The following is a 13,153-nucleotide window of genomic DNA, read 5'->3' as shown; positions in this document are numbered from 1 at the left end:
AGTTAATGACGGCTCTGAAAATTCCCAGGAAGAGCAGGAAAAGCACAAGTTTCCCAACAGAGCCGGGCCGCCTCTCATTTCCACATTTTCCCCCAAACCAGCATTTTTCGTGCCGTTTTTCTTGTTGTTTGTATGTTTTTTTCCGGTTTCCCCGTGTCCTGCCACTCCCCATCCGCCCCTTTTTCCGCTTGTACCAACCATTCTCGTCTATTGTCTCATTGTCTGTGCGCTCATGTATGATTTTTTATTATAAATAAGCTTGTAGGCATGTGTCAGCTAGAAGGGAAAAGCCCTGTGCGCCAACTAAACTCTGGCCGTAATCTGAAATGGTAAGCAACAGCAATGTCTGGCAATCATGGTGTAACTGCCAGCAAACAACAAAAACAGAAAGAAGCGCAAATGAAACGGGAAAATGTGTTGTGACATTAAAATTTAAGATTTAGGGAATACATCTTCCGGAATTTCATTAGACGAACGCTGCCAATTGCGTTTAAAATAAATCGACTGAAGTAAGCTACAATGAATATATCTATAAGTAATGATGTAGAGCTGACAAGGGAATAAATTATGTGTGGGGAAAACCGAGTTGTGTCTTAGCAAAAGGAATAATAAATACGTTTCAAATACATGTGAAAATGGAATTTAAAATATATATTGATGTCAGTTAGCTTTTAATCACCACGCTTATGTAATTCTTATGTTATGAAACGATTTACTTAATAACCATTTCCTTTTTTTATTTACAGAACTCGAATATTGCTCAAATGCTTCCTGCCAGCAATCAAAATGGTACGTAAAAATCTCGCAATTGTTTTTAGAACGACATAAGCTCGTTTAATAATTCCCATTCAGACAATCTCCTTTAATTTATTTATGAGAATGTCTTGGAGTCTCCTCGCACTGTTAAAACAAATCGTCTTCTGCCGAGCAATTCAAAATGGCCACCCATAAATACTTTGAACAATTGCCGTCGGCCAGGTTGATTGTTATCTCAGCGCAAATCTGGGTAATTCAATCAAAAATAAAGACACACAATCCAGGAACACACACATGCTGCATTTGTCTATCAAAAGCAATTTCATCTAACTTACAAATTTTCAAGAAAGCTGGAAGGGTAACCTTTGGCTGGCCCAGAATATACACATCTAAATTGCAAACAAATCGAAAGCCGCAGACGTTGTGGGTGTGGATGAATATCTCAATTGCAGAGGAAGCTAAAGGGAAAATCCAGGAATCGGGTGCTGAAAAAGAATATACATTGCCTTGGGCTTATTTGTCGATTGTGCGGCAATGCAACACTTTTTTCTCAATCCCCAGGTTTAAATGAATAATGGGCAACAAGGGGCAACAACGTTTGCCATTCGCCATTCGCCAACTACGCTCCACTCCTGCCAAGCCAATTTCAATTCTCTTCGCCAGCCACTCGAATCCTTCCTGGAAGCTGTGGCTGCGTCATTTCCATCAGTTGATTGCCATTATGTTGTTAAGGTGAAAAGCGCTGGGACATTGTTGTTTTTGTTGCTGCCGGTGTGGCAGGAATATTGCGACACTTGCAACAGCACACAAACAAACAAAGTGCAATGCTGTTATTGTTCTGCTGTTGAGTGGAAAATGAGTTTACACTTAAGTAAATCACTTTTGCGCTTTCATATTGACAAATGAAATTAACCCCGGAGACAGCCTTCTCCCCGAAGCACGCACACGTAAGACATTGCGTATACGCAATATCTGGCATGGCCTGCTTTCCTGCATTGTTAACTTGTTTATTAGTGAGTCGGACATCCCTTCGACCTGATTCGGTAAAACCGAACCGGTCATAAAGCAAATTTGATTTCGAATTGGCAGCACAAGCCTCAGAATTAAGGTGTGGGCCAGGAAAAAAGGTCAGAGGTTGCAGGGCTCACTCAATTTGCTGGCTAATTTAATATGCAGGCTGCAGAAAAACCTACCGAAAAGTAAAATAAAGGCACACCAAACACATTCAGCTCTCGTAATTGGATTTTGCAAAGTTATTGTCTACAGGCCGGCAGCCCCTTTCTTTATCCTTCCCTTCCATCTCGCAGTCGCTGCATTTGAAATATCGAAAAAGTTTCTGTATAGGAAAGGGTTTCCAGTCCTGAGTATGAGATATGCATGCTAAGTCACGGCTGACCAGGCATACGAAAGTTTAAATGACTTTTGCTTACTCTTCAGCCCAGTAAGAAAAGTACCCTCACTCTCCAGATGTGTGACACAATAACTTTACGCTTGTAATCTTAGTTTAATTAAAAAAAAAGAATAAAACACAACTGTAAGATGGCTACGACTTGTCCACTATTGCAGAAAACTATTTCAATTTACAACGTTGCACATCGGTAACTTTTCAGATTTCTTTACTTCTATTCCGAACACGCTTCATTTTTCGCCGTGTATGTGTGCGAATTATTTTCAGGTTTTCGACATGTAAAAACTTTTTCCTGTCTGCTGTCCGGCAATTTTTGTACTTCAATTATTTAGTTAATTTAACTGACTTGGGATCCTTTAGCATTTTACCTAAATAAGATGCAACAAAAGTTAAATAATATTTGCGGATGTGAAAGGGCAACTAAAGCATATCTTGTTACAAACCTGAACTCTTCTCGTACTTAGCATAACTTGTCATGTGCAGAAAATTACTTTCACGTCAACAAGAAGACGAATTTCCTACCGAAAGTTCTTTTATTTTTGTTTCGAAAACTTGTGTTCAGCGCACACAGGGCAAATTCCTTAAACTTTTCCGTTATACGCATATCAGGAAAAGAAGGGATTTTCCGTGACTTTTACGAAGAATTTTTATGAGTTCCCGCAAATACACCGCAATGATTGTCGCTCACAAAATCATTACAAGGTGATGACATTTTTTCAGAAATGCAATGCTTAACAGGAATCCTTGTCTATCCTTCTAAAAGCGAAGAAATGAACTTTGTGTTAATATAATCTGCATATAACATGTTTTAAAAAAGCTGTATCAAAATGAATTACTTTGTTAAAACACCTTACTTTTTAGATTAAAGAGCGTATATAAACATTCGGTCTAACTTCTTTCCACTGATGGAATTCTAGCTGTAACCAAACACATGCATAATGTTCATAATGAAAATGTGCAAGAGCAGGCATAAGTTGAAGTTTTTGCCATGCTCTCAAAATAGTTTTCCATCCATTTTCCACCTTAACCACTGACATTCTTCCCGTTACATTCTCCCACCCGCGTAATCTTTCTCTCAGAGCTTTGAACCTACACCTTCCGCTGTAACTCAAAACTGTTTGCTGCCAGTTTGATACCGTGTGTGCGTTATTTTCTGCTATCTTCTTCCTGTTGTTAAGTTCTCCCAGCCAACTTGTGTGTAAAGTAGGTTAAGAACTAAAATTGAGGCAAGTGAAAATTTTAATGCCACATAACTGCGGAAATTGTTGAAAAAATCAATTTACTACGGCAGACCGTACGGCATCACATTATGCTGATGCCCATTGTAATCTCCTTCGAGTTCTCACGAGCCACAACCCACACAACTCGCATAACAATGCCAAGTGATAGTAAAAATCAAATATTATAGTCACAAGGCAAGGGCTCCGAGAGCAGGATAACACTTTTCCGACCAGGACCGAAACAATCTGGCTAACACAGAAGTCAATATGCGTCTTGCTTGCTGCATTTCTCAAGTTGGATAATATTGCGGTCGGCTTTGCATAAGGGAGAATGTGCCACAAAAAGGGGAGAATCAAATGCACTCAAAAAAGCTGTAGGTTTTTACATAAATATATATATGTGTGTTTTACATGAGAATATAAATAATTTAAATACAAATGATCATTTACTTGAGTAAAATCCCTTTTTTCTTCCATCTTCTTGATATTTGGCAAGTGTAATTTCTGTACAAATATTTTTCTGTGAGTGCTGAAAGAGGAAATTCGCCGGCAACAATCTGCAACGTCTTAGTTTTTAGCCGACTGTTGCCCTCTTTTGACTGTTAATCGGCTGCAAAAACAAAATGTACTCGAGTGGTAAAAGTTCCCAGCATCGCCATCCAACTGTGAATGCAAAAAAGAGCATCCTGGCCAGGAAAAAGGAGCTGCAAACGGAGTGCAGGATCAGGCGGCAAAACCGTTGCTGACTGGAAGATGCCCTAATGCGGTTGCCACACATCACTTGTTCCCCTGGTCGACTGGCAGTTGTTGTTCCTGCTGTTGCAAATTGTGGCCCAGAGTGCCTAATAGCAATTCAATTTGTTCCAAAACGTAAGCTTCAAAGTGGCAAGAACTTGGCGATGCAAGAGATTGAACCGAGCTCTTGAACTCTAAGGTGGCTTGCGGCTGTATAAGGAATCAGAAGGCATTGGAAATTGAGGGAATTTGGTGAAAGGAACTTCAAACTACAGCCTTTTTATGAAAACAATATTATTAATTGCCATTACAAAATTGTATTCCAATATTACCTGTTGGATAGAGACTTCTAATCAGGCTTTAATTAGGTGCATATTCAAAATATGTTTTCAATTTGAAAGTATTATAAGTTATATTATAATCTGCAACAAAGGTAGGATTTCAAATTAATTAATTAGTTTTGAAAATTAAATTAAAGACTATATAATGAGAGAATTAAACGGCAATCAATTCAGCATTGACGTTTTAAATTTAGCATTTCGGTGAAAGTGAAAACAATTACGACAATCAAAATAGAAAACACGAGCACGCAACTGCAATCAGATCTGCAAAAATGTTTCAACTAAATCGCAGGGGCGATTCACCTCAAAAGGCGTTGAGCTGCTCTAGGATATATGTACAGACGAGCTGAAGGGATAAATGAGCGAAAAGCTATTAGGACCTGCCGTAAATTCAACAGTTTATTGGCTCCTTCGCCCAAAGTGCAGGCAAAATATTTGGCTCTCCTTAATTGAAAATGCACATGGCCAGGAGGAGATGGCGCCCGGCAAAAACACCCATGCAACCTCATCTCTGTCTGGAGCATTTCTAATGAGCACTTAACAATTACATACCTCCTGAGTACGTTGGCTGGGCTTGGGAATTCTTTTCCATTGACTGTCTTTCTTGCTCGTACTTGAACAAAGTTTAGCACATACTTTGCTCTACTTTATTTCCCAATGTCCTTTTAATCAAAAGCCAACTTGACCGGGCCAACAACAAAGACATCCCATCGACTGCGACTTGCACAACGAGCATTCATCATCGAACAGTGAGCAGCAATCGATTTAGTTGGTGGACTGGCCAGGACTCGCAGGGAATAGCCAGGACTCATTTTTCCAGGAGCCGAAGAATTTACCTTGCCAAGTGCTCTTCAAGGTGCACTCATTTAATTGAGTGACCCAAAAATGAACGAGCTGCATGTTTAATTTCTCGCTCTTGTGCCTCTCGAGCACTGATTGAGATCCCAGGGCAGTCGATTGCTCTTTAAATATTTAAAGAAATTCCACTGTGAAAGGGACGAAGCGCTGTCGGCCAGGAGTCACCAAAGGCACTTAAGTGGCAATGGCAGGAATGCTGGGATGTTGACTCTAGCATTAGGGGATTGCGAGTTGAGCAATAACTGCACTTGCTTCATGGTAATAATTGCAAGGAGCATTGTGTGCGACACATTCCATGAAAAGCCCTTTCATCTTTGACTTGATAGCCACCCATAATGTCAGCTAAATCACGATTAAGGATCACGAGCAAGAAGTTCGCACAAAAGTAAATCCGAGGCTTTAAGCTTTAGCATTTCCATAGTGATTCGCTGCAGGACATTACATCCTGTAAGCAATTTGGACATATTTGGGTGGCCATCGTTTCGCAGTTTCGACTGCTTCTTTTGGCTAATACCAACATGGTGCTCTTCGTAAACAAGGCGATTGCATGTTTCCAGCGAATTAATAAACCAGTACTCCACGGCCATCCATGGGTAGCACTCATCCAAGCCCCCAGTTCCCGAGGGCAGCCGACCACTTTCAGTCCCTCCCAGAAACGCACATTAATGCGAGTACATAAAACGAAACTGTGATTTTCCTCATTTCCGCCAAGGTTTCCTCCACTTTTTATACATCATGATTTTATGCGGCTCGAAGGTTAATGATATGGATAGAGGGTTGGGTAGACTCAGAGTGCTTCAGCTAATTATGCGCATGTGAAAGGAGGTGGAGGTGGGGTTTTTGGGGTGTCATGATCCGGCCACATTAGTTGTATTATTCTAATTAGGCGACGGACAAATTAATCGGGCAGCGAAAAAACCAAAGAAGTGTGGGGAACACACTCGACGGGTTGGCTGAGCGCGGGGAAAAGCACTTTGGAAAATGGTCAGACATTAGCACCACCAGCTGGTTTTCTCTTATTTTTTTCTTCCTTCAGGTGTAATTGCAAGCAATTTTCCCTCACATTTCTTCGGCGATTATTGCGATCTTTATTTGACCCTTAATGTTCGATTGTATTGCTCGCGTTTTTATAACAATCAACTAGCTTTACCTCTTTCGCCCTTAAAAGCACTTAATTTTTAATAATCAGCAGTTAAATGTTGGGACTCGGAACACACATTGCATTTTCACTCTATTTATCTACATGCAATCAATATGATATATTATGACCGGAGTGTAAAATGCTGTTCGGTAATTAATAATAAATTGAATGGCGATACAGAGAAACGCTAAGAACATAAAAGCTAGTCGAATATTTGATATTTCAACATGTATGCTTTGTTCAGCATATGTTGTATTTTTGCATTGTTTACATTGTATTCTTCCCTAAACCCTACAGTTCATTTAGTAGTTCTTATCTGATCGAGAGCAGATACAATCCCTTGGCTTGTCGAAAAAAAAATAATTAATTAAAGTCAAAGCCCAGAGTATTTCCCGCACTCAGCCAGTATCGCTCCTTTGAGTGTATCTTGAGATACAAGTACCAGGGCATAAATCAAATCAAGAGGAAGGTTATCACGTTGATCACGTAATTGATTATGTAAGCTGTGCAGTGGGTGAGTCCTTGGGTGCGGTATATTTGCCGTATATATAGGGGAAATGCTCGTTTTTGTTCCACCAAGTGATTTCGCAATTAACAAGGAAAAAGTTTGCTGTCATTTGGGGGGCCAAGCGAGTGGATGTCGGAAAAGAGGAACACGCAATCCCCCAGCACGTGGGCATTAAAAGTCCGGACTACGGACTGAGGACTCTGGACTACGGGTCCAGTTCGGTCGGATGGCATTTGGACTGCCGGAGTTTGGCATTGTTGATGCTGCCTCTCCTTTGGGACGTGACAATAAAGCGCCGAACCGTTAAACTATTGTGCGCCATAAGGATTAATGTCATTTACATAATTTGCTCATGTGTGAGTGTGAGCGATGGATGGTGGTGGGGATGGGCCTGAAAACCCCTAAAACAGGAGGACACGCGTTTCGGTTTTTTTGGCATTTCAGCATTTTGGCCACTCGCACGAACAGCTGCTGCAACATGATTGAGCTTTCAAATTGCTCGACCACGCTCAATCGTTAGATACCCAAGGTCTTACACTTGGCGAAATTCTGTATTGAATTTGTCAGGTATTTGCTCTTACTTTCATACCTTACAATCATTGCTTTCAAGAATATTCTTAGATGTCTAATGCCCGGAATCTGCATATATTTTACATTCACATTTTTTAACATAGTATTTATACTCAGTGTAGCCAGCAAAAATGATAAAGAGCAAGGCCACCGAAACATAGCATCCAAAATGGCTGACAGACATCGTAGATTTGTTTAATTTGTTCTGCATTTAGCCGGACAACTCATCGAGTTTCCACTGCTCCCAATCACATTGCTCAACTATTCTTAGTCAGAGTCCGCACCTGTCATTTGGTTTTCGGGCATATTGCTCCGTGGTCATAATTATCCATCTGACTTGTGTTCATCCATGTGCGATGTCAGGGCATTGGTTCGAAATTTTTCGACAATTACCGGACAACCGCTGTGAACAGAGTCGAATGGTTGTCCATCATCTAGTTGTACAACTCGCATTTATAGGACCAAAATAGTCGGGGCGTTGCCCGGGGAAATGGCAAGAACATAAAAACTTTGCTCCACACTGTCAACCCACAATGGAGTCCCTTTGCCACGCACGAGAGCAGGATAGTTGCGTTTTTGGAAAACATGAGGGGGGTCCTCGTGAGTTGCATCATCCCCACAGTTTTGTCATATCACAGTGGCGACAATTGCATTGGAAATTGGATTAAGCACATGTCACAAGGAAATCAAGAGCAGCTGCCTGCGAAATATGAGGGAAAAAAGTTCGGAACAACCCACTGAAGATTGTCAATAGAAGTAATATTTATTAAATGTATAATAGAAATAAAAGTATTGAAAATCATGCAATCTAGCTTAAACGAACTAAACTTAAATCTTATTTTTTCGTCAGTGTCTAAAATAATAAAACAATATTACCTTTAACTGAAGCTTAACTTTAGTTTTTGCTTTATAAATAGTATAATATATATAGAGTATATTTTCTTAGGCGACTTGAAGCAACATATGTCGCTCGTAAAAAATGCTTCCCATGTGCTGAACAGACAGTGACTATTGCATCACGGCACCACCCACTAAGAAACCACCCGGCACCACAATCATAAAGAATCATGGAGAGAAATTGTTGAGCACAGTCGTCATATCTGGCCATAACTCATGCTTTGTCCCCTTGTTCCTCGAATCTGTCCGGAGTCCTTGCCACGCCCCCTTATCTGCTGCCACGCCCCCTCCATCCGGCCCCTTCCCCGCCTTAATCTGTAGTCGCATTTGGATTCTGCTTTGCGTTTGGCACTGGTTTCGTTGACGTTACGTGACGCTGGAGTTTTGGCCTGGTTGGCCAATGACAATGACATCGTCATTTCTTTCGCAGAAACATGAGATGCTGCTCCTCATCGTAGTCTAGTCCGTTTTTTCCCAGCTCCTGTCGATCCAAAAATGTGTATATATGTATATATATATCTATGAACCGCATGGAGATGATACGTGGAATTCGAAAAGCGCGTGCCATGGCTTACACGTGTCAGTGGTCATGTCAATTGTCCGAATGAAGTGCAAGTTTAGTTCGTCCCATGTGAAAATTTGAGACACTCACCATACGGATACTGAATTGTAAGGTCCTGGCATTGATTTCCAACTGTTGATGAGCTCAATCAACACGTTTTCGGATGAGCTGCCCGATTGGAGTTTATCTTAGCATTTTAACTCTTAGTCAGTATGGTCAACAAACACTAAGAATGGTTAAATATATACAACATTATTAACTTACCCAGGAAAACTTTGCTATGAACAAGTTCTCTTTATATGGCTGCATGCAAAGTTCCTACAACTTAAGTAAGCTGCTGAAATTTGGGTTAAATAGAGCTTGCCACTAATTAGGCAACTAACTAGATCCTATGGTGATGAGACGCCAATAAGGTCACAGTTGATGCTAATCACGATGATGCAGCAGCTTCCTCTGGGAAATTGAGCACTACAGCGAACACGTTGAGCATTAATAACTTGTGATTTATAGCAGGAGATTAACTTTCGCCCATCTCACGCCTGCATAAAATGGTGTTAAATTGCTACCAGTTCGATGAAAGTTTTGCCGAAAGTGTCCGTGGGTGTGTGTTGCAAGAAAAGTTTCCGTCTCTAATTCGCAGGGATGGGAAAAGTACGAGTATTTGATAAATGGTCTATGTGATTGCCGGATAAATTTGCCTAAAGAGTTTAGCTTGCACCGACAGACTTGTGAATTAGCCAGACTAGCGAAAGAGAGCAGTTTAAATCAAACTTTCTCCATCCCCTTCATATATTAATGTAAATAGTTTACCACATTGGTCGATTAATTCTCAGATTCTCCCCCTTTATTCCATGTAGCACAGTTGAGAGTAAGCCCCCTTAAAGCGACAAACACTTGACATAATAACTGGCAGCATTTGCATCTATTCCGAAACATAATGACAATGTCGGTCTGCGACCCTTCAGCGATTTCTAAACTGTCTTTTGTTGTGCCAAGCTCACAAAAAAGAAATAGCTGGAAAACGAGGAAAAATGGGGAAGCGTGCATGGAGTGCAAGATAAGTCCCTGTTTTATCCATTCCCCTTCGCACTCTGCTCATTGTGAAAACGCCACAATGCACAATTTTTACGCGCTCTACTTCATAAATTAAATAGCAGTCTTTCTCAGCAAGTGCGTGAGTGTGTATGTGTGTGTGTGCCATTCCACACATGCAAACTGGGAAATCACACACACAGGCCACCGTATTGTCTTTTGCGGTTGCTAGAAAACAAAACGTGGAGAAAAGTGATTCATGCCACAAAAGAGACAAGCTCCAAAAAAAATTAAAACAAGACCAGACGAGGCCCAAACTCAAATGAGAGAAAGTTTATTGCAAAAAAACCCCTTTTACTAACACAACCATCATCATTATGCAGTTCTCAAGGATTATTTAAATCGAAGCAACGGGTTTTGGATCATAAAGAGCTCTTACTACTGCAACTTTTAGGTTCAACATTTGGAGTCCATAAAGTTGATTTCTTGGGGTAATGAGTCATAATGGGGCATAAACGGAGCCAACATGGCAACAATAAACGGAAATAAAGCTCTCCTGTTTTATTTGCGTGACTTCGGTGAGCTGGGAGCAAATTTGCCGGCTTTATTTAATATTTTAATTATGAAAAGGCTACTGTTTAACTCATTTGCTCTTTTGCCTGTTTGGCTTGCAAATATGCACATCGTGTTTTAAATATGGGCGAAAAAATGTGTCACACAATTATTCAATTTCGCTTTTATGTGCTCCGCATTTATTGCATTTTTAATCGCACTTAATATTTCAGTTGGTCGCGCCTCGTCGTGTCTCCTCTCGTTTGTTGTTATTTTCTTCTGTACAATATTTATTATGCCAATAATTTGTACTATGTTGGCCTTTGACTGCTTTTATAATTAATCATCGATGCTGGGCAGAATTTAAATACCAGAAAGTGTGATCTTGTTAAGCTGGCCACTTTCTTTTATTTAAATTACAATATGAAGAGTGATTCAAAATGTATATATTAAATTTATCAGGTCAATTTAATTGATAATAATCTAGTCCTTTTCAGAGACGAAAAAGAAAGTGTGTTTAATTTTTGATCTCATCCCTACTCCAAGGATACTTAAAGCATTAGTATCTTCTTGTCCTGCTTTTGTGTAGCCGAATACGCAAATCTAATCTTCATGTTTCTTCCTTCTACTCTTTTGCAGGGCTGGCAACAACTTAAGCTGGATTCAATGGGAAGCACAAAATCGCAATAATTGACAAATCCAGTTAAAAACTGCCCGGTTCCCCAAAAGAAAACACAAAACCAACAGTAAAAATAAATTAAAGTGCAGGCCAAACAAGCAAGGCGAGAAACAACGGAGACTGAGTCCTCAAATTGCCCCAGAAAATTGCATAAAATTGCAGCTAGCCAACAGGAAGTGGAGAAGTGACAGGGAGAGATACTACGGCGATAACCAAAGGACACAGACGGGATTAATCCGAACGGGGTCAGTCATTTACTGCACGATTGCCAACCCCGACCAAAAGAACTGAAAGTTTAATTGCCTCTGTTATTCGGAAAGGAACGAGAAAGCAGGAAAAGCGGGAAAATCTGGAAAAGCAGGAGAAGCAGTCGAGGCGAATGCAACAATTAAAATCAAAAAGTTTCGGACAAGATGCTGCTGCCTACGCCGTGGCGACAACAAATCCCAACTGCTGAGCGCATCCATCGACAGCCTTTCCGAGCCTAAGATCCTGTGGAGCACCAAGGATACGGACTGCAGAATCCTTCGAGCGAAAGAAACGGACTGAGCGTGATAGAGAGTGAGAAAGTAGGAGAAAACCGGCTGGCGAGTGGCGGGGCTTTTAAATCGCCTGCTTCTAATTTGAATGGACTCAGCCGCATTCGACATTCAAATGCATATTTGGAAACTTTTGTTAATTGGTAAGTGCCAGTCCGTGTTATTTTATGCTTGATGAAAACGAAAACTTGACCAGTCTCGCTGATAACTTTTGCAGACCCAAATTAAACTGCACTTGAAAAATAATTGACAAAAGGGCATTCAAAGAAAGTTTTTTAAGATTATTTGTAAAATGTGAATATTAGAATAAAAAACACAACTTGACTTTATTTAAAAATTTCAACAAATTTCGCAAAGTGTATAGCAGACAAGCAGTAAAAGCACACTATATTCAAACTTTTAACGCGTTTTATGTAATGAAATGGATAATAATGATAGAAAAATACTCTAAGAAACGAGGATCCGGCTTAGGGATTATATTTGTATAAGAAGTCTAAAACATTTCACCCCTTCGAAATGCTTCCCAAATTTACTACTGCCCTCAGTGAGGGCAAGGCACAAAAAACAGGAGATAGGCAACCCTTTTGAATAAAGGGTTAAAAGTTGCCGCTCTCATATTTCTGTTTTTTATTTTTCCTTCGCCTTTCCACTTTTTCCGTTCATATTTAACTTGGCCAAAGAGTTCTTTCCCGGCGAGTGGAACAATTTTTTTTGCCACCCCGCCTCTTCGTGAGCATTTCAGCAAGGCTGGTTTAAATAGTACTTTCACCTACTTTCTTCCGAGTTAAAGTTGTTGAGGGTTAACCCACGAGAGTAGACTCTCCTCTAGGGCAGCCAGAGAGCTTTTTAATTATAAAACTGCATCTCGGGGGAGAATCTGCGGCGTTTTGTTAATTTGTATTTTTGAAGTTTATTAGAAAACAGAACTATTGCGTGCAGAACTGGCTGGAAAAGTGCCAGATGCTCAGCGGTTTTGAAATTCACTTGGTGCACGGAGGAACATTTTAATATGAAATTGCTAGTGAATTGAGAAATCGGAGAGCATGCTTTTATTAATTATCATCCTTTGCATTTTAATTTACATTACTTTTGCTTCAGCACTTAAAGTATCTTTTGACTTGTATATCAATTCGAACTTACATAGTTCACCCGCACCCCAATTGAAAATTAATTTTAAGCGTTTGGTTGAAACTTTTGGCTGTGATTGCCATCCAATCGCTTCGCCATATTAACAGGCAATCAACTTTGATTAATATCGAGCACAAAGCCCTTGCCGCTCGATTCAAGTTCAATTTCAATTTGCAACCCGCATCCCACTGCCGAAGCAATTGCATTTTTCCCTTAAAGTTTGGAAC

At 40.3% G+C, this 13,153-nt stretch overlaps 1 protein-coding gene and 1 long non-coding RNA gene across 2 annotated transcripts in view; one reads left to right on the top strand and one right to left on the bottom strand.

Moving 5' to 3' along the window:
- LOC6614509 (putative neural-cadherin 2) overlaps positions 1-13,153 on the top strand; it is a 119,068-nt gene that overhangs the window by 26,376 nt on the left and 79,539 nt on the right. Inside the window, exons 3-4 of the mRNA XM_032727620.1 lie at positions 747-789; positions 11,220-11,941. Coding sequence (XP_032583511.1) covers positions 11,887-11,941 — 55 coding nt within the window. The 5' untranslated portion in view covers positions 747-789; positions 11,220-11,886. The remainder of the gene's footprint in view (positions 1-746; positions 790-11,219; positions 11,942-13,153) is intronic.
- Positions 8,276-11,260, bottom strand: LOC116803605. Its single transcript, XR_004363680.1, has 2 exons — positions 9,087-11,260; positions 8,276-8,915 (listed from the first exon to the last, which is right to left on the bottom strand). It is a non-coding gene; the product is annotated as an uncharacterized LOC116803605 (long non-coding RNA).

The sequence above is a fragment of the Drosophila sechellia genome, chromosome 2L, assembly GCF_004382195.2.
Source record: "Drosophila sechellia strain sech25 chromosome 2L, ASM438219v1, whole genome shotgun sequence".
NCBI classification, from domain to species: domain Eukaryota; kingdom Metazoa; phylum Arthropoda; class Insecta; order Diptera; family Drosophilidae; genus Drosophila; species Drosophila sechellia.
This window is presented reverse-complemented; position numbering and strand designations above follow the sequence as displayed.